We start from the raw sequence: 27647 nt of genomic DNA, 5'->3' as shown, positions 1-27647 counted from the left end.
CAAAATGACAACAGTACTGCAGTCACACGCATGGCTGTGCATGTAACTAACAACAGCTGTGATCTTTTCCCTGCTAATAAGCACCAAATTTTTGTTTAGTAATTGTTTTCTTGACTAAAATAGACTCTTTGGCAAGAGCTTACCTAGTCAATATATAATATTGAAAAAAATTTGATATTGACTGCAATTTAATTTCTCCTTTTGAATGGATACATTGAGAATGGATGTTGAAACCGTTCGAACGGTTGTTGCAATTCTTTGAACGGACATTCTAGTTGGCGAACAGATGCAATAACTGTACAAACGGACGTCAGACCCATTTGAACGGATGCGAGAACCGTTCGAACGGATGTTGCAATTAACTTTGAATGGACGTCAGAACCGTTCGAATGGATACGCAAAACATTCGAACCGGTAACAAATGGATAACGAGTGGTTAACCTTTTGGAACGGATAACCATTAGTGTCCGTTTTGCCTTTCAGGGTCACATGTATTCAATGTATAATTGTAAGAAAAAGTTTAACGAACCTTTGAAAATGTAATAATGGTTACGCAGTAGAGTCTGAAGTCCGCCACATTCATTCTTGAGTTGAAGCAAAGTACTTCCTCCAAACAACATTGCTACTTCAGAAAGTTGCAGTTCACCTGACAGACATAATGCCACAGTTTACCACAGTGCGAGATATGCTTGACACTGTTAGCCCAAAGGAAGAATGACAAATGTAGTGCACTGACTTGCCGCAGCTACAATCTACAATCCCGGCCAAAAGTCCTTGGGACAAAATGACAACAGGTGACACATTATTGTGAAGTGGGAAGTCATTATTTAATTTGCCAAACCCCGCTCCCCCTCAAAACAATGTTGCAATAGTGGGTCTATTTTGGATGAATCAACATCAACATTGTGCTCGGGGTGGGGATGGGGAGGTGGACAGAAAGACCATATGCTGGCAAAAGTGCAAAGTGTCCCTAGACTTTTGACCAGGATTGTAGCTTTAAAAAAAGCATGTAGCTCTTTAGTATCAAAGTCAAACAATGTCATCAGTTTATATATAGGGTCCACATGCAGCAGATTACTTTCACGTCGCAACTGTACATTTGAGATTTACACCAGAACTCTAGGAAAATAAAAGTGAAGACAAGTAACAGTAATCCACAGTTGCTCTGTAAACTACACTGTTTTATCACTTTAAAACTGCATGTCTTCTTCCTGTTCTATTGTTACTCTTTCTTAGCTTCTGGCTTTCCTTTAACATGAGGAACAGAGGAAGAAACGTAGCGAGAGACTTCCGTCAGCAAGAATATGTAGAGAGACAACAGGCTGCTAGCACAGCTCCAACCCACAGTTCAGATGTCCCATCTGTCTACGAATTTGCCTCTTACTGCTCAGTCATCAACTGAGCACTACCAAGTAGACATCTAACTCAATATCAAGAGATTGCCAAGGACAATAACAACAATGACTTTAACAGGTGAAGTCAAAGAGCTGCTAAGATATAGTTACTTTCTGCTCGGCTTTAATAATGATGATCTTAGTGTTTGTTAGCCTGTGAGCAGGCTCCCATGTGTTGCGGCAGGAGCAAAGTGGAAAGTTGCGAGAGACGCTTCAGCCGACTCTCGCTTTGTTCATCGACAGCTTTGCTCATTTGTTCATACTACCAACGATATTAGAGCCTGCTTGCAGGCTAAGTCTTAAGTTTGTGCGTGAAGACCCCTGTGAGACATGTGAAGCAACAACCATCCTTGCGTTGAGCTCTATTTGTGCAGCATGTCCCTCGCCCTATGTGCACCAAACTATTAATTAGTCATTGATTACAGGTGAATCATGTATTAACATATGAGAGGAATTCAACTTAAAACTTTTCTACAGGTGAGGGGTTTTAACTGATACTGCCTGTATTACTAAGTGTACTAACAAACGTGGAGTCCAGATGTGCATTGTTAAAGTTAAGAAACAAGACAATCTTTACCTCCTTTTCGCCATTTGGAAGCACAAGCTGCAGAACTTGGAGTCCATTTGTCTACCTCTAAAGTAGTGTGTGAAATGTTTGCTGACTTGTCACTTTTAAGAGGCAAGTCCAATAATTTTCTTGCCACAGTATTGACAATAAGGTCTTTCAGTGATCTATCCAAGGCTGTACAGTTTCTCATTGATTCCTTAGATGGACGAGGCTGGAAAGTGGAGGATGATACTTGAGAAGGACAAGTATTTGAATAACACCCAGTCTTACAACTCAAATTGTCATCATTGACGCTTCTGTGTTGCTGAAGCTCATCTTCATGAATATCAATGCTGTTCCTCTCCTTGTGGTCACTAGATGTAAGATGATGTTGTTCAAGCAAACCACTTTCTTCCACAGATTGTTTGCCAATTCTGTTAAATGGCGTTTGCAAATTAGGATTGTCCCTTTCCTTTATTAACGTTTCAGGTACATTTCCGCCAGCAATATCACAACCTCTTCTTAGTATCATTCCCTTTATTAGTCTCTCCCTTGCTTCGGCATTCTCCTCAGGAAATGTCCTAAGCCTTCCCATCTGACAGATCTATGAATGACAGAATTTCCAGAATTGCATTAGCAATGCAACCTAGCACAAAATTAAGACCATAAGCGAGCCTGCTATGAAAAAACTAATCAGTGTATAAACAAGTGACAACCACACCCCTAAAAAAGTGTACATTTTGCAAAAAAGGGGTGGTGAACGGTAAATGCGAGAAGAAGTAGTGTTTTTCTTTGCGAGCCTGAGACATTTTGACTTTTTAAATTACGAGACCGAGACTCACAGTGTTTTAAATCCGAGTTTGAGACATTCAGATCTAAATCGTAGGATGACCGGACATTTTGTGCAGTTGTTTACACCTCAAAGGAAAATTTGATTCAGAGCTTAAGTTCTAAATTAAGTTGTACATTACTCATGTTTGAGAAAGAAAAAAAAAGAAAGCAAACGAAAGACACAACCAGACCACCTTTGACTTCAGTAAAATTGCAAGTAGTTGCAACCTGTCAGGACTGCAAACAAGCAGGTCTTCCAGCTTAACGTGTCTATCGGTGTGTTTGCTAATATAGTCAAATTTCCACTAATGGCTAACTCTTTTCAACTGCCACTGACACCTTTTTAAATCCCAGCAGGCAGTCTATACATTCACTCTTATTTTAGGATGTGTCAAAAACGAAGACCGAAGACCTAAGACCCTGTGGTCTAAAACGAAGACTCTGTGGTCTAAACTGAAGACCCACTGTTCTAAAACGAAGACCCACCGGTCTAAAACGAAGACCCACCGGTCTAAAACGAAGACCCACCGGTCTAAAACGAAGACCCACTGGTCTAAAACGAAAACCCACTGGTCTAAAACGAAGACCCACCGGTCTAAAACGAAGACCCACTGGTCTAAAATGAAGACCCACTGGTCTAAAACGAAGACCCACCGGTCTAAAACGAAGACCCACTGGTCTAAAACGAATTCTTGTAGCACATGGTGAATAAATTTGCGAGTCACACACAGTTGACCTTTGCGCCTTTATATGATAAGGACAGTAAAGCAAAGTAATGAAGTCACCTTATCGTAATTTGCTCATATGCATTTGAAAAATAGAATATTGGTGACAACAAAATATACTAAAATCGTCACTAACACGTACATGTATATTTCTATACTGTTCAAATTTAATTGCATTACAAAATTTGACACATGTTGTACCGGCTGAGATAAAGTAACTATCAAGTTTGTCGCATGCTCAGATGACATTTTAATTTATGCGCTACAGAAGTGAGGAATGCATGTGAGAGTGATTACGTAATTTTCCTGGGAAAATCAAATTCTTGTAGCATGTGGTGAATAAATTTGCGAGTCACGCACAGTTGACCTTTGTGCCTTTATATGATAAGGACAGTAAAGCAAAGTAATGAAGTCATCTCATCATAATTTGCTCATAAATTATGCATTTGAAAAATAGAATATTGGTGACGAAAAATTATACTAAAATCGCCATTTAAAAACGTATATTTCTACACTGTTGGAATTTTATTGCATTACACAATTTGACACGTTGTACCGACTGAGATAAAGCAACTGTCAAGTTTGCCGCATGTTCAGATGACATTTTAATTCATGCTCTACAGAAATGAAAGCAATTTAGCCTAGTGTAGAGTCTTTCCTGAAGAAAAAAAGGTTTTAGACTGGTGGGTCTTCGTTTTAGACCGGCGGGTCTTCGTTTTAGACCGGTGGGTCTTCGTTTTAGACCGGTGGGTCTTTGTTTTAGACCGGTGGGTCTTCATTTTAGACCGGTGGGTCTTCGTTTTAGACTGGTGGGTCTTCGTTTTAGACCGGTGGGTCTTCGTTTTAGACCAGTGGGTCTTCGTTTTAGACCACAAGGTCTTAGGTCTTTGGTCTTCGTTTTTGGGTCTTCGTTTTCGACACATCCCTTATTTTAACTTCTCTACAATGGCCACCACTTCACAATGGCAACAGCCACTAAAATGCATCCAAACTACTAAAAATAACCTCTCGACAATGCCAGTTAATCAATGACTGACAAATGATGTATTCAAAACCTCACTTTTTAGCATGTCGGTAGTCTCTGTTTCTGTTTGGTTTCGGTTTATAGATATCTTTTGATAGTGTTATGTAATTACATGCTAAAACAAGCGTTTTTAGATTTAGAGATAACAGTGTTGCACCCTCCCCAAAAAAGGTGTCGTTTTACACCTCTACTTCCCCATAACGACCACCTCTCTACAACAGCCACTATTCTGTCTCCAAGGTGGCCATTTTGGGGAAGTTTACTTTAATCCTTATTGACCGCGTGGAATTTGCCGCTAACTAACGTTGTGACCCAAATTGTGGGAAGCGAAACAGATGTCTCTTAAAGTATCTGGTACAAAAGTCCAGGCTACTCTGTAATACAAATTCAAACCAAACATGTATTTTAAAACTTTAAGGCCTTTAAGGTGAAATTAAAAATAACAATTAAGTTTGCTTGTTAATTCCTGTGTGAATCAATAAGCTTGAATAACAATTGAATAGTAGAAGCAATAGCAAGCGATAGTGGGAAGCAAAGTGTAATTACATGTATATAATTTTACCGAACATTGCCGCTGTGCGGTGTACTCTTTACTTTTTGCACTGAATATGAACTACTTGTTCAATAAGAAGTCACTAAATGTACTTGCTTGATATTTAAGCATCATGCTAAGGGGGGAGAGGCACTTTTTAACGAATTATGACGTTAAATACATATTTGTCTGACCAAAATTGTTTCTTGTTCCAACAAAAATAGATTTGACTGGACAACTTGACCAGTGGCAGCTGGGATATCATTTCAAGCCCAGGTTATGAAACAAACAAACTGGGACTTAGACTTATTATTCTTTCAAATAGTCAAAGTCGTAAAAAGTAATTTTTCCATGAGTCAACTTAAAGAGGTTTTAAAAACGTGTCTGCGGTTTGCCATATTCAATTTCAGAGAAAAGTTTGGCATTGTTTGCCAGCAGATTTTACGACAAAAAAAGAACATTTCAACTTACCCGCAGAAAGACAAAAAAAAAAAAAAAAAAAAAAGGAAAGAAAAACAGCAGAAGAGGAGAACGGTCTCGAACCCGGGAGAGTTCTCACACTCCACCTTAACCCGCAACTTACGCACTTAACTCCAATGCGCCACTTAAGCCCTCACGCTTTCAATCTATTATTTTTAAAGTCTTAATTTTTCAGGTAATTATTGGATATGGGTCTATTGAAGTATTTTCTTTCTGTAGAATAGTTTTCTTTATTAAAAAAAAGAGTCTTGCACGATTTTTAGCTATGTTGAAAACAAATTCAACGATCTACAAGTTTTTATTGAAGATTTTTTACGGTTTAGCACGGTTTTGCAGCAGGGCAGTAAAATAATATTAATTCTTAGTTCAGTTTTTATTTTATTGATCACCAAAACCGTCAAAAAGTGTTTTAAACCGTCCAAAAACCAACCTAAATCGTAGGAAATATGTCGTAAACCGTCACTTAATCGGAAAGTTGGGGTTAGAATAACGTTTTTATTTATTCATTGGTATCAAAATTCCCTCTACTTGTAGTACCTAAACTTAGGTTAGCAGCGTTACTATTGAGCTCTGACACACGTGACTGCGACAGACACCACTTCCTTAGCTTGTACTGCCGATAAATGTGTTGACATATTATATTAGTTCCTAATTACTGGTTCCCTTTGTCTTGTCACGTTGAAACCTTAAATACAATTTTGGACAAAACAAATGGAACATCTGGACCACCCCTCCCCCCATTTCAATGATGCCAAAATGGTGCATTTTTGCTCCTTCGCGCCTTCATCATTGCTTTGGGGGGGATGGGGAATAATTGTTCCATTTTATTCTGTCCAAGATTGTAGCTACTGTCCAAATTTGAGGGCAAATGAACAAATTCCCTGTGACTTGTAGCTTTCAAAAGGGATCCAAAAGATGATTTGGAGACTCACATTGAGAGGTCGTGAAAAATTTGACAATTCATTTTATTTCATAATTCTTGGAATCTTGTGATAGGTTATCAGCTTTAATTTGGTACGGGGTTTAGTTATCTACAGTTTAAACCGGACGCACTACATCCCTTGCACACAAAACACCTCTAAAGGTGCTCTAAAGGTATATAGTAGCCTTAATGTCACTTGATTTATAAGGATTTTTCATGAGTGCACAACTTTGCAGATATCAATTCTAACAGGTGTTCATTTATTTCTGGAGTGAAATTTTCACTTTTATTAATTGTAAGATGCACACATTTGACTTATTAGTCATAAAAGGTGATACTTTGCGATATTAATCATAAAATGCGTCTCTTACGATTAATAATCGTGAAGGGTCTGCTAAATCTGCGAGCCACGGTGTGAGCCATGCGAGTCATGCGAGCCATTTATGCGAGTATTTTTTTTTTCTTCAACTGGTCTGGGAGGTCGTCGACTTTTCGCCAAGAAACATAGATCTCGCGCGCGACTATCACTAAACTATCGCTATAAATCGCTCGCCCGCCATCTTGAAAGCGGAGATGACCCTGGGGACGAGTATAAACGGTACAACCTCGCTCCTAGGGTACTCTCTCTTTCCGGGCCTGGGAAATTAATTTTAAATAAAAATTTAGCTACAAAAGTGCCTACAATTGAAATATTCCCAAAAGAAAATCCTAATCTCGCTTCGGTTACCAGAACTATTGCTGGTGTAGCAAATATGAAAAATGCTCTAAACATCTGCACATCGTGCCAAGTCTTGCGTTATAGTAATGGCTACCCCGAGTGTGATGAATTTTTTTCTTTGTTTCATATTTTTGTTGTTTGGAGAAAATTTTGTGTATTCAAATCGCCCAGGATCCGCAAAAAATAAAAACGATGCGACAAAAATTTATTAAGGTTCAGGACTTAAGTAAAGAAATTTTCTGAGAAAAACGTACGGCTCCACCGCCCCACCGCTACTCAAATGGGTAAGTGAATGGTATCCATTGGCACCTGTCATTCATTGATATCCACGTTGAAAATCATTCAAGAAAAAAGAGAACAGTACTTCAGGGCAACTCCGTGTATTGGCGTCAAGAATGGTGAGTGAATCGCGTAATTTTAACAGGTTCGCTCTTTAGTGAATCAGAGTTACCAAAACTTTGTCGGTTGGCTGACTGCTGCATGTGGTTGTCCCTTCCCTTAGAATTTAATATTGCAAGAATTTAATATTGCGATCTTATTCATCTTGTTCGGTTACTCTTGTTCTTATTCTCATGTGAACGTAAATGTAACAAAAAAAAAAATCTTAACATTTTTACTAGGGCTCGCATGGCTCGCATGGCTCGCCCTTTGGCTCGCATGGCTCGCTGGCTCGCAGGTTTATAAAACTCAATCGTGAATCTTACGATTTATAATCGTAAACTCCATGATTAATAATTATAGGATGACTCAAACCAAATTTCACTCAACCAGCTGCCATTACAAAAAAAATTCATACTCAAGAACTACATCTCACGGGGCTTGCTCTGAAATAAATGTAATTGTGCGGTTCCAGAAAATGTCCATACCCCCCCATGGAGGGTTTTTTTCCCAGTTGGACCCCCACCCCCCAGGATTTTCCATTCCAGCGGGCTTCATGGTTCTCCCCCTACACCTGGAATTTCCATGATTTTTCTACTTGGACCCCTACCCCTCGGAAATTCCGTATCCATAAAAAACAAGACTTAACTCATTAATTGTAATAAAATTTAGCTGCAGCTGTTTATAGTTACGTTGTAGAAGAAGACGTACTTTTTCACAGTAGACTGCAGAGGAGGCGCCTTCCTTCATGTCATGTTAAAATGTTTGAACCGGTGTTTAAACTAATAAACAACTGACTTAGAAGCGCTTGACACTCCCAAATGGCATAGCAGCTGACTTTTTCGTCATTAAAGGAAGTTTTCATATAAGAAACTCAGAATGTACATAAAGCTCTTTCAAATAACCGAGGCGAAGTTTTAATTTATGCATGGTCAAACAACATATCAAATAGACCATTTTACAGTTGTCTGCCCAACGAACTGACCTTTGAATGGCAGCGAGGCTGGAGTTGACCTTGTTTTGATACAGACCTCGCTGCTTTTGTTGTGTAAATCAAGTTATTCTAATGCTGACTAGGTGCATTTGCATGACAAAAGCAGAGAGGTCTGTATCAAAACAAGGTCAACTCTAACCTCACTGCCATTCAAAGGCCAGGTCACCAAGCAGACAACTGTAAAATGGTCTATTACTTTACACACTCAATAAAGTCGTCATGCAACATTTTCTTCAAAACAGCTGTTTCCCAAATGTCGCTTTATTTTTTCTTTCACCCAAGGGATACATCAATTAAGTCATACACTTTGTCTCTGTAGTTTGTAAATGATAGTTAATTCATTTTATGCCTTAGGTTTTTGAATTGTCATACAATTTATATGTGAAACACGTATTGTTCAGTCAGTCTATAAATGACCAAATGAAATCTCAGCTACTGCCCCAACTACAACGCTCCTCGCTGTCCACGTTTACATATATAGTTCAAGACAAATGGCTTTGAGTCCACTTTGCTCACTTAAAGCAAACTATTAACTACACGAATAACGATGAAAATATGTGATACCCTAGTTACAGCAAGTCCGAAACGGGAAATAATTTTGTACGAGTATCAAACGAAATAAACAAAGTACGAATCTCATTTAATTGAAAGCATGATTAATGCTGGAAAAAGCATCTGAACTGCATTTAAGCTAAATACAGCACGATGACTTCAAAGTATAAAATATCATCAACTTCATTGTTCATGTATTGCTGCACCTCTTCGTTGGCATTTTGTTCAACTTGACATCCAACAAACACGATACTCAGGATTGCTGTCCGTCATATGACGTCGGAAGAAAAATGGAAAATATATGATAAAGAATCTAACATTTATTTCTCAATGGATGGAATATTTCTGTTGGTTTGGTTGCCTGAATCAATTAGGAAAGTACGGTTGTGTTCATTCGATTGCATTTCAGACCCACTGGAAAGAAAACTCGAGTACTCACTGCCCCCCTCCCCTTCGGAAATTTACCTCTTTCAGACCCCCCTACCCCTTGGAATTTCTGTGACCCTCCTTGGGGGGGAGGGGGGTATGGATATTTTCTGGAACCACACATTCAGCTGAAGTGTTGAGGTGACAAACTTTTTGTAGAGCTTTCCTTTTATGAACTGAGGGTGTTTGTGAAAAATATTTTCTGTCTTTGACTTGTCGATGAAAAGCAATGCAAGCGCAAAATATATCATGGCCGTGAAACAACAGCACTGCGTTCAATGCAAAATAAACAACTTTACTTAAAGATTATCCAAACAATTATTTTGAAAGCGGTTCATTTAATGTTCAAAATGTACCCAAAGTAAAAGGAAACGGGCATATAAACCAACAACTAAGTGTGTTTATGCACAATATTTTCTCCGTCTTTAAGTCTTTGACAAAAAGCAATGCAAGAGTGAAAAGATATCGTGGCTATACTTGAACAACAGTACCGCGATCAATGCGAAATAAAAAACTTAACAAAGATTAACCAACTGATTTGAAAGGGGCTCATTTAATGTGCAAAATGTACCCAAAGTAAAAGACAACAAGCAAATGAACAAACAGACGGCAAAATCTCTTCCTGAAACACAAATTGAAATGCTAGCTTATTTTTATAAGTGATATTTTCTTACGTGCGATCTTCTGTTGATGCGAAAGCGTTCGTGATTACCTTGAGATGTAAATGAGGAATGAAGGAACAAAAACACAGCCAATGTTTTCCGAAACTCGAATTCCTTAAAAGAATTTGGAGCTTAACCCTTTAACTGGTAACGGTACAAATTCGTACGAATTTAAAGCACCAGCAATGTTTTGACAATCTGCAGCTTTCTCAGATCTGAAGATGTGACAGTAATAATGTTGTTTTATGGCAAAGTGATAATTTTTGAAGCGTTTGAAGCCAATTAACTCGCTACAGCTCTCAATTTTCATTGCATATGGCTATTTGTTCTGCAGCAAAGCCGAAAATGCTTGTTTTCTACTACATTCGAAAACAACAACACAACACTCGTCTTTGCCTTCAAAGTTTTTAATGAAAAAATAAATTTTAAATCCAAAATGTTGCATTTGCAGCAAACATCAAGCATTTTCCTTCCGTTCACTAAGAAAATCTTCCATCAAACCGTCAACGGACTGAGCAATTACCATTCAACTAGAGCTATGGTCGCAAACCTGGCCAAAAGGGATGCCTGGGAAATACGCAATGTCAGCGGCATGCAAGATAACATACCTATATTTCGTGTGTTTTTTATAAGTGCTGAGCCAGCCAATTCTACCGGCAAAATATTGCGCCAATTGCATTCTTTAGAAGTCAAAATTCATTCAAATTGCCTTGGCAGGTCTTGGAATCCACCCACAGAATGACCATACAAATACTTTTGGCATTCCAGTCACCGTCAAATCATCTCTCACCTCCAGGTTAATTCAGAAGTTTTCCCCTACTCACCATTCTAGCTTCATGATGCCAGCCTGGGGTCTTCTGCAGCAGAAAATGACTCAAAAAATACTTATAAACCGAAAACTTACCAGATTTGAGCCCATGTGCTCACTAATATCCAGAAAGCAACGGCCACATACTGACGTCACAATATGAAAACTTGAGCCCTCGACGTTATTAAACAGCACATATTTTCAATTGAACTTCTTATATGCAATCACGAAATTCTAGAGATTGTCTATGCTCGGAAAAAAAAAAGAAAAAAAACTTGAAAAATAGGTCCCCAAAGGGTACTTGCGTACTGGCTGGGAAAGTTGAAGTTGGGAATAAAGGGAATGAAATCAGAAGGAAAATGATGTAATAATGAGGTACTTCAGTGTGAATGATGTGTGGCCTCGCACTGAAAATTAGTTTTGAACTGCTTGGTTATGTACACAATGTAGCACAACAGGTATCTGGAAAAGTAAGATATCCTAATTTTACGTTCCAGACATCTTCCACCAACATGGCCTTGCGGTGTTTGCTGCCATTCATGACTAGGAATCATCCGCTACGAATGAAGTCTTAGAAGTCTTTATTAGGAAATCAGTCACAACATATGTGTGGCTTTACAATCAATAACAAACTAAGGTAAACTAGAAAAAACCTATCATATGTATTACAAGAAAAATTTTAAGACATAAATTTAAAAAGACATCTATTTACAAAAGCCCGTTTGAATCGTTCCGTTTTTACTTTAGGGAGTATGAAGTCATGGCCCCTTTCTCTAAGAGCTCTGTTACGTTTCGGTGGGAAAAATGATCTTATTTGTATAGCCAAAACGATAGGCTCGCCGAAAAAAAGTGTCAATCCGATCTAAATATTTACCTTGATAGGCGGAGCCCCACACTTCTAATCCATACAGAAATAATGACATTATTAAAGAGTCGAAGAGTTTACTAAGCTGATCTTTAGTGTACCCATAATATTTGCATACCCTAAGAATATATAGTCGACTAGCAGCTCTAGAAAGTAAACTGTCAACATGAAGATCCCAATTACAAGGATCTTCATGGAAGGTAATTCCCAAAAGTTTCAGCCACTCTTTCCGCTCAATCCCAGGCACTGGAGGAGGAGCAGGCTGAGTAGTTCTACTACGCAGTAGCATTTCCCACGTTTTTGACAAATTTAAAGACATCCTATTGTTGGCTGCCCAGCTCTCTAGGTTCTTAACTTCTGCGAGCGCCGTGTCAGAGTTCCTTCTAACAGGTACAGTAATAGTGATATCATCAGCATATTTTGAGATCCCGTTGTTTGAATCAACTAGCTTTATATCGTTCACCATCAGAGAGAATAAATTTGTGGGCCAAGGACTGTACCCTGTGGCACTCCTCTATTAATATCAACATAATCAGTAATCTTTCTATCCACAATGACCCTTTGTTTGCGGTTGCCAAGGAAGCTGATAATCCAGTTGATGATATATGGATTAAGATTAGTAGCCTTCAACTTTTCGCAGACAATTTTGTGAGAGACAGTGTCAAAAGCTCTACTAAAGTCAAATGACAGAACTCGAACAAAGTCTACATCATCATTTAGTCACCTGAGCCAATTATGTTGACACTTTATAAGCGCCATCGTGGTATTGCAATGTTTCTTATAAGCAAACTGATCCATACCAATCACAGACCTAAGCTCCTTGAAAGTTTCTAGTTTGCAGACTAGCCTCTCAAACAGTCTCATGATAATGTTCGTGAGGGATATCGGTCGAAGCTGAGCACATGACGACAGTGCAGATTCTTTAGGAATTGGTGATATGTTGGCAAGCTTCCATGGAAGAGGAACTGACTGCTGTCTGAGTGAAGAGTTAAAAAGCTTGGTGACAACTGGAGCAAGGTGGTGTGCAAAATCTCTCCACAGCCAATAGGGAAATCCGTCTGGACCTGGAGCAGTGCGCTTCAAACGAGTCATAAACCTTCTGACAGTAAAAACATCGAGAGTGGGGATGTGAGTTCCTTCCGGAATAGGTAATAGCTCCAGGGCTGAGTGCTGTGTCCGTATTAATTCTTTGAAAGAACAGGTTTATGTCAAAGAACAGGTTTATGTTAGTTGCAAAGCACGGGAATCGTCGATTGAAACGTGTGGTGTATCCAGCTAAAGAAAGGTGTTTTGATTGAAAGTTGTTTGTGGCTGTTTGCTTTAGCAGCTTAATACTCAGAACTGGAGATGTTTCTATTTCGTTTGTGGACAAAAACTGAGCTCGCTGTCTTCATAATACGGTAAGCACATTCTAATTCTCTGCATATAAAACTGAACTCAAGAGAACGAACCTCATTTTTTGAAAAGTGGAGCAAGCGTTTTTAAGCTAATCGTGTAGCGTAGTTGATGCAAACCAATTACTTTTCGACACTCAAATGAAAACTGCTCTAGCTTACAAAATGATCTTTAGTTTGTATTAGTTTGTTGGTGACTGATGTTTCAACAACCTGAGCAGAAATCATCTTCAGATTCAAGTGAATAGTGTTTGTCAGTCGATGGTGTTATAAGTCTGGTCAGTTGAAAGTGATTGGTCAGTTTAGCCATGATGGTATTGGCTGTAAGACTCGGGTAAAGTTGTCATCAGTCATTGGTCGTTTCAATCCGTCTGTTGTTAGTCAAATCAGTCCTACTGTTAGTCAAATTAAGTTGGTCTGTTAGAGGTCCGTTTGTCGGTTTCGTTTACGTTGTGGATAAATTCATTTGTAATGTGCCAGTAGTTGTTGACATCTGTTAAGAGGCATTTGTTCCAAGTTGGTGTACAATGTACCTGAGCTTTCCAGAGTCAGTTGTTGAAAGTAGTTTGTACAACTGTAGGTTCTCGTTGAAATGCTTCTCAGTTGTATTAATTGATATCATTGTGTATTAATTTGAGGTGGTTTTATTGTTAATGGCAAAGGTGGCAACAGAATAAGACTGCACTATTCCATGACTCGACATGTCAGACGTGACTATCTAATAATTAGATTAGTTTTTGTTTATCCGTGAAATGATAATAAGTGTTTTGAAAAAAAATTGTTCTTGTTCCATTTTTCACTAGATATTTAACTTTATACCAGTTTTCTCCAGCAATGAAGAAAAAGCACATCGCCCCTATATTTTTGAGAAAACAATAGTTTTGTGTTGTACCTTTATGAAGAAAACAAATGTAGATGTATCAAGTTACCGCAAACGTTGGTCTGAAAAGTAAAATTGACAAGTTTGCTGGTCAACGCATTATTGAATTTAACTCACTTTATAACAAGATCCAATTTAGCATGGTCTTATTCTGTTGCCAGCAATGGTCGTAGTTTTTCTCCGGTTTTGATATTCAACGAACCCACTTCAAATTAATATTGATATCAAAGTAATATTAGTATTTAAATTATTATATTTAGTTTTACTTTCATGACTGTAAAGCGATATAGAGCTTTGTATATACTCGCTATGTAAATAACGTTACCTAACTTGAGACTTGAAACAACCAGACACATGAAAAGCTGTATTAACTTTGTAAGACGCTATGAAATCTGCAGAGTTTGAGACGTTTCCTTGTCACATCCGAACACCTGGTAACTTTTTTGGTGACAAAAAGTCAGTTACAGAAAAAGTTTTGACACTTTATCGGAGACGTAAGTAATCCTTTTGAACCATGCAAGGAATCTGTTTCAAAACGAAAGAAACAATGTGTCGCCTCAAAGTCTAATCTAACTAATTTGCGGTTTAACTTGCCACCATGGAGTCTTCAGGAATATTTGAAGAGGTTCCATACCACAAACCTTTAAGAAAATCTCTGCTAAAAATTCCCGTTTTTAAGAATTGCTGTTAACACAAAATATTAAATTGCCGCTGAAGACACTAAGAAAAGAGACGTCCAAACATTTATATCAAGTTAAAGTTTCTGGACGTAACACAATCTGATTGGTGTGACATACATACATCTCTCACTCATCCATTGACCCGCTCATAACATACCCCAGACGCGCTGACTATGAGGCATTTTTTTGCAAAAAAATATAATTCAAAAATAATCCGTTTATAGACAATTGTATTGAAACCTGAAAACGAAACTATACCCCTTTCAGCGTAACTACTACATCTATCAATTCAAGGTCGTATCGTAAAGGTAGTAAAGATATTGTTAATAATAATAATAAAAACAAATTGGAGTAACACAATCTTTTCCTGGGTTTCTGAAGTTTCTTGTTTTATCTTGCACCATGCAATTGTTGCCAAACTCTCAAACTGGCAGCCACAACCATGAAACCCATGCCAGGGAGATGTTGTTGTATTCGGTCATAATTATATATGTTGTAGTTTGTTTACTTACAGAAAATATCTGGGGTTCTAATAGTAGGTTAACCGGGGTGCTATAATAGGCAAACAGATTAGCTAACAGACTGCTTAAAAATGAAAGGAAGAAAACTCCTTATGTCATGCCATAACATAACCCTCCTTCATTGCCATCCCCTCCACACCAACCATCAGCTTGTCTTTTCATTTAACAATTAATCAGCTCACGATTATCCCACACTAATCTGGCTATTGTTTAGATCAACATTTTAAATCCTGGGGTCAATTCAATAAAGAAATTACACTTGTGGTTTTTACATGTGTAATTTACACGTGTTAAGTCCGGCTTGTAAATACAAGGATTCAAAAAAATATTCTCTACACTGTCATGTATCGTGAGTCAGGATACAAGTGTAAATTACAAGAAATTGTAGCCTTACATTGGTAAAATCCGCTTGAATGCACATGTACTTTTAATAAATGCAAATTTTAATATCTCTGCTGCCCTTTCAAAATCTGCTGGCCTATATAAAATTCCAAAAGGTGGATGAAGGCGACCACAGGGAGACGAACCTTCCCTTGAAATTCCCAGCTCTTGCTGAAGAGTTTACAAATATCATGAAGGACAGCCAGGCATGGTCATTTGACATGATAATTAAATAGCGTTTCCCTTATCTATATAAAGTGGGTTGAATTTTCTTTGTTAAAAAAACTAGCTGATATGGTGGTAAAACATTACATTGTGAACCACGCGAATAACTAGTAAAAACTTATTGCGGATAATTCATTGTTTTGTTAGAAAAAATGTTCAAGGAAAGAGAAGAGTGGACGCTTATTTCATGTTTTTGTTACCATTTAAATAAGCTAACAGTATAATACGCAATCAATTTCTTGACTGCTACATGTTAACAAATGTTGCACATGGATTGTATTAAATTATTTCACCAAAGAAAAGAATTGTTCATCTTCTTCATAAAAGGCATCACAAAGTGTCCCTATCAATGAAATTCCACTGAAGCAAACGTAGTTACACCAAATATGAAGTATATAAAAGTGTGTAAAATACTCAGTCAACCTGAAGTATTCTGAAACAATAACTGGGTTCATTTCTGGACATAAGTGTGTGTGTGTGGGGCGGGTGGTGGTAGTGGTGGGTTATCATCCCAGAAAAGTAATGAACTGCGAAATAACTTCACTGGTTTTCTCAAATGTAAACAGCCCTCGACCTATGGAATCAGAACAAAATCGAAAAGACACTTAAGTAAGACAATCTCAGATAGTGCAGAGTGCAACTGATAGCTCTGGCACGCTAGTCCCACAAGTACTCACCCCTTAACTCCATTCACTACCAGTTTGTATTTTCCCTTTGCAGAATATGGACAGACAGAAACCTTGATAATACATAATCTTAGCAGTGCGATTGTTTCATGTTTGTATTTTCATCAAGGTCCAAAAATAAGTTACATTTACTGTTTGTCTTGACGGTCTTTAAATTTTATTCTGGTGTTTTATGTTGATTTTCGTTCATTTTAAAGTCAATTTGTAAGTTGAAGCAGCAAATGTGACAATTTCACTTTTCCTGCCAACTTTGTAACTTGATACTTTTGTTTTCCTCGCGAAGGTATGTAAAACCTTATAAAACCATTCGAAATAATTATTGATATCGTGGTGTATTAATAATATTAATACAACTAAGAAGCGGTTACATGAGAAGCATTGAAGGTAAACAGCGCTAATTGGCCGAGATCTGTCCTATATTAGTGAACAAGTTACCTCTATAGAGACAATTTGACATGTATTAATGTCACTAACTCTGAAGATTATTGGTCCCTCCTTCTTATAGAGACAATTAAAGGAAGAAATAAACAGGCTGCTAAGGAGAAACAATACGTTTCCCTTCTTTATTTGACCCTGGCATACACGTTATTGTAGTTTGAAAACAGCAGATTATACTTGTTGATCCAACCTAGGGGTAATTCCAAAAGACACGCAGTCACAGTAGCGTCTTTCGCATGAAAATGGGAGAAGTGGTGCTCCCTGAAAAATAACTGCCGTCTTTGGACACATCACAAAACATATAATAAACCACGTGGCTCTGGGGATAGAAACAAAGTGTAATTACCCCTAACGATTCTACAACGCATGCATCTTACTTGTTGGGTTCTACCACAAGGAAAAGCACTCAACGTTTTTGTGTGATCTTGTATAAAGTGTATCTTCCACCTAATGAATTAGTCAACATGAATGATAACTAAGCTGCGCATGCGTTTAGAGCAAATTAATTTTGCTCCAAAGAGAATAGTACCACAAGGAGAGCTAGGGGTTTTCTGAAACAAACATATAGCTTTGTGTCACAGAAGTAACATAGGTACAACACGTTTTACCTAGTGTTCACAAGTACCTATAACCCATTCCACCCCACCCCCTTCCTGCAAGGCTAATTAATTAATTATACACACATTAAAGTTTACACCTTATTGCCATAGTGCATTAGTGACGTCAACCCCCAAACCATCCCAATAGTGCACTCTGCACTAAAAAGAGCTTGAAGTTCAAACTGATCTTCCATGTTATGCATGCCCCGGGTCTCTTAGATTTTGTCTATTTCCTCAAGTAAGGTAACATACAAAGTTGTTGCCTCTTCAGGTGTGCGAGGAAATTGTCAACTCTTTTCCCCTCATTATGATTTCTGCCAGCCATGTAAATTTATCTGAGCAACCACTTTGCTGAGGTAGATAGCAGCATCTCTCATCTGCGAGATCCAATTTGTCCCAGACGATATCCACCATAATTATTAGTTCCTTGTACCTGACACTACCGAGAGAAAGAACAATACATCAGGCCTGCCAGATAGATGGGGATTCCAAGTTTGTTGAAGGCTGAATCTGATGGAGATTCCTCAGTCTTGCTGTCCAATGAAGTTCATCTCACAATATAGGCATGATACAAAACTTGAAACATTCCACCTCAATACAGTCATCGTCACGATAAAGGCTGCAGCTCCTCATGTCTTTAAAAAAATCTATCCACCATCTTGTGTAGTCTTTTCCCAGTATACTCCACTAGGCTTCGATTTGTTGGTTAGAGACTGATTTTCCATAGATGAAACTGTCATCCCCAACCCAATCACCTTCACCATTTCGGCTAATAACCCTTTGTACCGCTGCGACATATCCATTCTCAGTTCTGCAATCAGCTCTTATAACCCTTAACTTGCAATTCCTCCAAGTTGCTGGACGTACATGTAGTCAGCAAACGGTACTAAAAAATAACGGTATGATTATTGTTGGTGTATCCAACGTTAAGCCATAAAATTTGCCTACTAAATCCATTGATGGCTCGACTCCATGGATACAAAAACCAAATGTCTTCAATTTACCATAGCCATTTATGTGCCACAAATGATTAGGGCCCTTGGTTATGTATTGCCTCCTTTGTAGCACGTGCCTTGCTCCTAACTCAACCCTTCAGGATCAAGGATCTTCAATAACTCCCACATGGTTTCTTTGCCAACAACAAGCCAGTGGTCCTTGTCCAATCGTTGAGTCATATGCTTGTACCTGATGTTACTACCGCTTCCTCTAAGTTCTTCTTCCAAAGCTTGAACAACCTCCCTTAAATTGCTGGCGTGTCTTCTTCGTCCAAGTCCTTTGGCTTTTAAAATCCTTTTCCATGACTGAATACAAGAAACAATAAAATCTCTGTATACTCCAGCCCAAGATGAAAATAGCTTTCAGTTAGGTCATCACATCCAGCGGGGTATTCTTGCAATGTAGGAATGTAGTTTGCAAGTCGCACACCATCACAGGAAGACGTTTTCAAAGCGAATGTCAGAATTAAAAGAACAGCACATTAGCGCTGGCCATTTTGGCATCCCACTGAAGAGAAAGATATTTTGTTTTAACAACGATAATAATCCGCAGTCTTCCCCAAATCCACACCAGTAACTAGATTGGGGTCAGCAGCCTTCGACAAAAAGTCGGAAAGAAGTTGAGAAAAAAGTAGAGAAAAAAGTTGGGAAAAAAGTTGGGAAAAAAGTTGAGAAAAAAGTCAAGAAAAAAGTTGGCAAAAAAAGGCAGGAAAAAAATGAGAACGCAGGAAAAAATTGGGGAAAAACGACAGAATGCAGGCAAAAATTTAGGGGTGATTTAAAATTGAAAGCGCAATTTAATGGCACTTAATGGGCTCCGTATAAAGGAACTTTTTGATATAGCTCTTGAATTACAAAAACCATTACTTTGTGCATCATTCAAGTGCTGTTCATGATGAATTTATAGCCGAATAAATTGCCGTAACTAAAACCGTTCCTAATTAAGCTTATTAGCGAATTTAAGCTCCAAATTCTTTTGAGGAATTCAAGTTTCGGAAAACATTGGCTGTGTTTTTGTTCCTTCATTACTCATTTACACTGTACATCTCAAGGTAATCAAGAACGCTTTCGCATCAACAAAAGATCGCACATAAGAAAATATCACTTGTAAAAAAATAAAGCCCATTCCAAATGCCACTCCATTCATGCACTGAACCTAACTGATGAGTTAAGTACGGAAGAAGAGCCACGTTTGAATCAGTTTGGTTCAGCAGGTTAGGTTTGGTGCAGCAAACAACATTAAATTCGGCAGGGTCTGTCGCACTAATATGCAATGTTGGAGCGGCAGCTGATTCATACGGCATTCTCCTCATGTGTTGAACCTATGCAAAAATTACTGTAATGTATTTTTCATATCACAGGACTCATGATTGGCTCAAAATTGAGTGGCGTAACCAGTCATACATGAAGCTCACAGTCCTCGCTACAAATAAAGACAACAAAATATGCGTTTGATTTATGAGAAACAAGACTGTATAAGTGGGATGTGTCGAAAACGAAGACCGAAGGAAATTATGATGAGGTGACTTCATTACTCTGCTTTACTGTACTTATCATATAAAGGCGCAAAGGTTCACTGTGCGTGACTCGCAAATTTATTCACCACGTGCTACAAGAATTTGATTTTCCCTGGAAAATTACGTTATCACTCTCACATTCTTCAGGGAAACACTATATACTAGGCTAAATTGCTCTAATTTTTGTTATTTGCTCATATGCATTTGAAAAATAGAATACTGGTGACGACAAAATATACTAAAATCGTCACTAAAACGTATATTTCTATACTGTTGAAATTTAATTGCGTTACAAAATTTGACACGTTGTACCGACTGAGATAAAGCAACTGTCAAGTTTGCCGCACGCTCAGATGACATTTTAATTTATGCGCTACAAAAACGAAAGCAATTTAGCCTAGTGTATAGTCTTTCCTGAAGAAAAAAAAAAGGTCTGAGACCGGTGGGTCTTTGTTTTAGACCAGTGGGTCTTCGTTTTAGACCAGTGGGTCTTCGATCGTTTTAGACCAGTGGGTCTTCATTTTAGATCAGTGGGTCTTCGTTTTAGACCACAGGGTCTTTGTTTTAGACCAGTGGGTCTTCGTTTTAGACCACAGGGTCTTTGTTTTAGACCTGTGGGTCTTCGTTTTAGACCGGTGGGTCTTCGTTTTAGACCACAGGGTCTTAGGTCTTCGGTCTTCGTTTTTGGGTCTTCGTTTTTGACACATCCGTATAAGTGAGTTTCTTTAGTGCAAATTCATAATAATAATAGCTCAGCTTATGAGATTTCCCTTTAAAAAGTCGAATTAACTGGGAGAAAACTTGTCTAAATACAAACACTGAACCTTGAGTTTGATTTTGTTTCCCTAAATATTGCTATAATGGCGAAATGTTAGTCACAGCTTTTCTGTTTGAACAGAGTTCTTGAATTCAGAATGCATAAATTATTTTCTTGTCGAGAATTAGTTGTTACCACAGGCTTCCTGCATTAAGTTCGACGCAAGTATGCTGTCTGAACCAGCTGTCGCTCCAAAGTCGCTCTAAAGTCAAACTTAATCTAGCTTGGTTTGGCACATGAGTGGAGCAGCGTTTGGAACGGGCCTAAGCTAGCATTTCCGTGTTTCAGGAAGAAATATTTTTCCGTTTGCTTGTTCCTTTGCATGTTGACTTTTACTTTGGGTGCATTTTGCACATTAAATGAGCCCCTTTCAAATCAGTTGGGTAATCTTTGTTAAGTTTTTTATTTTGCAATGATCGCGGTGCTGTTGTTCAATGTTCGAGCACTGAATGCAGTGCTGCTGTTTCACAGCCACAATATATTTTGTGCTTGCACTGCTTTTCATCGACAAGTCAAAGATGGAAAAAATATTGTTCATAAACACACTCAGTTCATAAAAGGAAAGCTCTACAAAAAGTTTGTCACCTCAACACTTCGGCTGAATTACATTTATTATTTCAGAGCGAGCCCTGTGAGATGTAGTTCTCGAGTCTAAATTTTTTTCGTAATGGCAGCTGGTTGAGTGAAATTTGGTTTGAGTCATCTTACGATTATTAATCATGGAGTTTACGATTATTAATTGTAAGATTCACAATTATTAATCGTAAGAGACGCATTTTATGATTAATAATCGCAAAGTATCACCTTTTATGACTGATAAGTCAAATGTGTGCATCTTATGATTAATAAAACAGGGTTCTCCCTTGTTTTCCGTACAACAGGTAAAAGAGCATTTTAAAGCGGTAAAGCAATCAGTTGAAATGCAGCCTTGTTTATTAGGTCTGCTCTGTACATTACATGGAATTGAAATTTGCCCCATTCTTGTCAACTTCAGTGCCGACCTTAAAAGAAACCTTTACAGATACAAGTTTTACCCTCATTGCTAGGTAGTTTGTGTGAGTATCAAATACAATACAAAAGAGTAATGGTAGTCAGAACGTTCCTTGTGATTTTCTCATTGTTCCTATCAGCTTAAGTCATAGAAAGCAAAACTGGTTTTTTCTTAGCCGTTTTTTTTTTTTTTCAGACGCTTGGTCAACCTCTCAATACATGAATCATCAATAACTTGCTCTTCTTTCTATCCTGGCAAACCCTTATTGAATTGCTCACCAGAAGAACATTTCAAAAAAGGAAAGGAACTAATAAAAACACTTTTTTTGAAAAGACCTCCATCTAATATGCATTACAGTTTACTAATTTTACACCTTTGGCTTTAGATGTCAAATGAAATCAAACAGCATTTTCATTTTGAAGTGTTTTATTCTTTGTCTTAATTCTCTTGCCCTAAAGTCACAGAAAAGTAGGCAAAAGCCACTTCCGGGGTATTCTCGTTGTGCTTACATGAAGTGTCACTACAAAATCAGCGGTCATCCCTCAAAACCAAACAAAATCGCTGCATATTCGTTTTCATTCACGTTCTGGAAGGGTTTCATTGTCAAGGATTCTCAACTGGTACAGATCCATTTATTTTACCAAATGGGTCTCCTCTCAATTGTTTATTTTATGCAGATGATCTCATATTAATATAAAGCAGTGCTGCTGGTCTTCAAAACCAACTTAATACCCTCCAAAATTATAGTGAGAAATGGTTATTAAAAGTTAATCTAAAAAAGTCGCAAACCCTAATTTTCCAAACACAGTGCACCTACCTTGGCATTACTTTTAACACTAATGGAAGCTTCTCAAATTCTAAAAAGGCTTAGTTGAGAAGGCTTAGAGAAGATCTATTTTTGCATCCAAACATTATCTTGATTTCAATAAACTTCCTATCAATATGTGTAATAAACTTAATTTGATACTCTATTTCAACCCATACTTTCATACGGATCCGAAATCTCGGGAGCATATGATAGCATAAACCTCAAAAAATGGGAAAAAGACCCTGTGGAAAGACTTCATACACAGTTTTACAAATATTACCTCGGCCTCAACAGAAGAGCACCAAATATTGCTGCTCGAAATGAAACAGGATGGTTGTCATTAAAATTTAATATTCTTCCAAGAATTATTAAATTTTGGCTACATCTTGTCTCTCTCCCAGAAGATAGCGTTGCCAAACAATGCCTCAATATTTCTAATCAACTGGCAAATGAAGCAAAGTCCTCTTTCATGTTAACAGTCAATGAAATCATCAAAAATTATTTAGATGACCAAAACCATCCGCAAAATATTAACACACATAATTACAATGAACAAATCATCAAACATAATTTACAAAAACTAAAATGTCGCATCTCAAAATTAATGATATGGAAAGACACCAAATGGAGATAATTCAGTCTAACAGAAAGTTGAATTTCTACTCAAGTTTCAAAAGAGATGTAAGCAAATCTGAGAACCTAGAACAAGTAAAGAACCTCAAACATACACAAGCTTTGGCAAAACTCCGATCTGATAATCATAATCTTAGAATTGAATCTGGGTGACATGTACTCCTAAATTACCTGAATTAAACTCTTAGAATTTGTCAGTACTGCTGTTCCAACCAAATCGAGAATGAAATGCATTTCTTATTTCATTGTGACCGATACAATAATATTAGACAACAAAACACAAATGACATCATCAAGAAATATTCAAAATTTGATTCCTTTAATAACACAGAGAAAACAATATTTCTATTTAAAAATGCTGACACCTTTATTTGTAAAAACCTAGGTTACTTTACATATGAAGCACTACAAATAAGAGAACTTTGTAACCCTAGAACTTAAAATGAAGAATCTTGTAACTAACGATGTTTATTTTTCTTTCTGGTTGCTGTTGTAATTTGTTTTGTTTTTGAATTTTTATTTAGCGATTCTGTATTTAGGTAACACCATCTATATGGGAATACCAATAAATTGTTGTTGTTGTTGATTCTCTCCAAACGTCGCCTGGAAATAGATTTTAAACACTTTTGACCTGAATGTGGAGCATTTTGTGACGAAGATGAAGTTTTCGATCACCACACGTGAATGTTGGTCAATTTAGCAACAACAGTTTTCTAAAGCCGATAGTTAAGTGGGAAGTTCATGGAACTGATTTCCCCCACATTGCTTGCAAATCAAATACTTGTAATGTTTAAAATTACTTTACCTGGGACGTAAACAACTCCGATACACGTGCGAAGAAATGACATCTGCCCGGCAAAAATTCGCGGCTCTTGTCTCGAAGTTCGAAACCACAGATCACGGTACTTACAAACCATAGCCTGCGCAGTTTATCTTTTAATCTGTTTATTTATTCTTTTACAAGGATAAAATACCGATTACGTTGGTGAAACAACTATATATTTTTTTCTTTTACCTGTTGAATTTTCAAGAATTCCAAGGGATTTTAGGTGGTAATGAGTGTTGCTGCAGGCGGTAAATTTTAGCGGTTACCGCCTGAAAAGGAGAGCACTGATAAAAGTGAAAATTTCACACCAGAAATAAATAAACACCTGTTAGAATTGATATCTGCAAAGTTGTGCACTCATGAAAAAATCTGTATACCTTTAGAGCACCTTTAATTTAGAGGCGTCTTATGTGCAAGGGCTGTAGCATGTCTGGTTTAAACTGTAGATAACTAAACCCCTATACAAATTAAAGCTTATAAAGCTGGCTATCGCGTTAAACCAAGAATTATGAAATAAAATGAATTGTCGAATTTTTCGCGACCTCTAAATGTGAGTCTCCAAATCATCTTTTGGGTCCCTTACATGTATGAAAGCTACAAGTCAATGGGAATTTGCCCTCAAATTTGGACAGTAGCTAGTTTGACATAATAAACAACAAAACATGTCGGCAAATTATTTATTTCCAAATACTTTTTCCTGAGAGCATTTTTCTACCATCACTCCATATTTTTTAAAATACTATCTCAAAAATGTTCTGTAACGTTTCTCTGAAATTGAATATGGTAAATCGTAATAGCGCTTTGGGTCCAGAAACTGAACAAAAATTTGCTTTGACTTGTAGCTTTCAGAAGGTGATTCGGACACTTGCATCTAGAGGTCATAAAAAATTCGACAATTCATTTTATTTCAAAATCCTTGGTATAGTTTGATAGCCAGTTAATTAAGCTTTAATTTGATATAGGGGTTTAGGTACATATGGTTTAAACCCAACATGCTACATCGCTTGGACACCTCTAAAGGTATACAGCAACCTTAAAAGCGCATTGGTTTCTAAGTAATTTATGTTCCAGGTTATATTTTCTGGCAAAAAGTAAACAGCTGATGAGCATTCAGAAATTTATTTATTAATTTAACTTTGCGTAACTTAAGAGGCGCCCTCTGTAATTTTCAACTATGGCCATTTGGACCAGAAAAAATCAAATTCCTCAAACTTTCTCAGATGAATGGTCTAGATAAGTGATTCACAAAAATATAACTTTCAATTCAATTCGATTCGTAGTTTAGCGCTGGGGCCACCATCTTGGTTTTGCCCCTCTGAGTCAGGGCTTTCAGCGGCCATTTTAGGGCACATTTTTAACAATTTGCCATACAAAGAAAACAATCTAGATCCGGGTAAAAACCCTTTATTCGAGACAAGCAAATGTTTCTTGTTACATTGAGAGGCTGTTTTGGCAATTTGATCATCAGCTGATTTTTCTACAGAATTTTAAATTTCTTCCCTTTCGGACTACTCATGAAGCGCCATAAAAAAGGCGAAGTTTAAAGGAAAATATCACCAAAAGTACATCACTTGAGATCCCAAAACTACCGTCTGCTTAAAGAGCATTATGTCTCACCTGTAAAAACATGCAATAAAATTTTGGGGCAGTTAAAACTGTAAAATGTAAGAAGAAGAAGTTTAAGCTGTGCTTTTGTCAACAAAGACCGCCGTCCTAATTAGCATAACAACGTGAAAATAATGATGCACAGAGAAGAAAATGATATATTCCACTTACTTCGCGACATGTCGACAACTGGATATTCCACGATGCCTCATGTTATATTTCCAGTATGTTTCAGCCACATTTTCGGTGACTAGTGTACGAAATCACTCTCAGACATCGCCACAGTTAAGCAGATTTCAACTCTCCGAAGCCCGCTTCATGACATCTATCAATATTATTTGTCTTTCTCCTCATAAGCCGCCGTTTACAAGAAGTTTAACAATTTGCTGAGATCCTAACTGACCCAGAACTCTGTTAGCAGCCTTTAAAATCCTCCTCTTAATTGAGGATTCTCATCAAGAACTCGTTTAAGCTCAGTTCTGTTTTGATCTGTTGTGCACCCGCTATTATTCCACAGATTGCGTTACATTTGACAAATGCACATTCCAACGGGTAGGGGTAGGGTGGGTAGGAAGTGAAAATGCAACCGACATTAAAGCCATTTTACGCATTTCTGTGGCTAAACTATTGTAGTAACTGACTTTCCCAGAATGATTTGAACATGAGCTTCTGCTTGCAGGTATTTTCTAGTTTATTTTTGCAGGGTAGGTGGGGGAGGGGGGTCGTGTATTAAAAAAAAAAGAAAAAAAGAAAACGATAGACAGTATCAGGTCAAAAGATTATGATCTGTGTATCTTGATCAGCTTTATCAGTTCATCAGTGAGGCCCTATTAGGGGTTTTCAGGATACTGGATATTTGGGTAAAAAGTTAATAGGATGGAATAAATTTAGGGGAAATATTAATGGAGTAGAGCATGTTTAGATCAGATAAAACAGGACATTAATTTAGTAGGAAATCGTTGAGCTGGATTTAACAGGATACAAGATATTTAGGACATAAATTAATAGGATAAGGGATACACCGACACCCCTCCCCCTTCCTCCCTCCCACTATGGGGCCTCAACAATGGTCAGCTATTTAGGATAAAATAAATGTATGTCAACTGCTATAAGCATTTATTCTGGACTCTTAGTACTTATATCACGGTGGAATATGAAAGTTTTGTATCAGATTTTAGGGGTTTTAAGGTTAGGTAACACAACTCCCTGTTAGTAATTTCGAAGCCCACACTTGTTATTCTGAATAGATAGATAAAGACTGGGCTGGAGAAATAAACAGAGAATGAAATGTGTCCCGAATTCTGTACCGTTTAACAAGAATTTCTTACATGGCAACCTTTGTGTCTGCAAAGAGATCGAGGCACAACATTCCACACAACATTTATTTCATATAAATTTCACATCATTCCACACTATATTTGTAAACAACTATCCTAATCTCATTGACAGCCATTAGTTTTTGCTGAAAATTTTCATTTATTACAAATAGAATACGGATAGAACTCCAATAAAAGCCTCTTCCTTGTGTCTTTCGCTGCCCGAAATGCCATCAAATGCTGCGAAAGGCAACAGACTGACAAGCAGTGTGCAAGAAAAGTTTTTCTCGGGTCAGGAAACGGCCATAAAAGTCGAAGCAATTACTGTAGCACAAAAGATGAGGCGCTCAAAAGATGAGGCCAGAATTAGGCGGTTCACCTGTGATGAGTTCCTGACTCCTTGCCACGTTTAATCCTTCCACTCGCGAATGGCTTCAAAGCTCAGAAACGGACAGGAGAAGGTCCTCCAACAAGACA

General features: G+C 37.7%; 1 protein-coding gene across 6 annotated transcripts in view; it reads right to left on the bottom strand.

The window, feature by feature from the left end:
- LOC145489634 (putative tRNA (uracil-O(2)-)-methyltransferase) overlaps positions 1-27647 on the bottom strand; it is a 157989-nt gene that overhangs the window by 32273 nt on the left and 98069 nt on the right. For 5 of the 6 annotated variants that reach the window (XM_081468647.1, XM_081468649.1, XM_081468648.1 and 2 more), the window contains 2 exons: positions 1972-2545; positions 530-646 (listed from right to left, as the gene is read on the bottom strand). In XM_081468647.1, the coding sequence (XP_081324773.1) occupies positions 530-646; positions 1972-2545 (691 nt within the window). Of the gene's footprint in view, positions 1-529; positions 1782-1971; positions 2546-27647 lie in introns of those variants that run through there. The other variant, XM_081468651.1, reaches the window with a different exon arrangement.

Source organism: Orbicella franksi, chromosome 6, assembly GCF_964199315.1.
Source record: "Orbicella franksi chromosome 6, jaOrbFran1.1, whole genome shotgun sequence".
Lineage (NCBI taxonomy): Eukaryota > Metazoa > Cnidaria > Anthozoa > Scleractinia > Merulinidae > Orbicella > Orbicella franksi.
The sequence above is the reverse complement of the archived record's forward strand: the minus strand, read 5'-3'. Positions and strand labels throughout refer to the sequence as shown.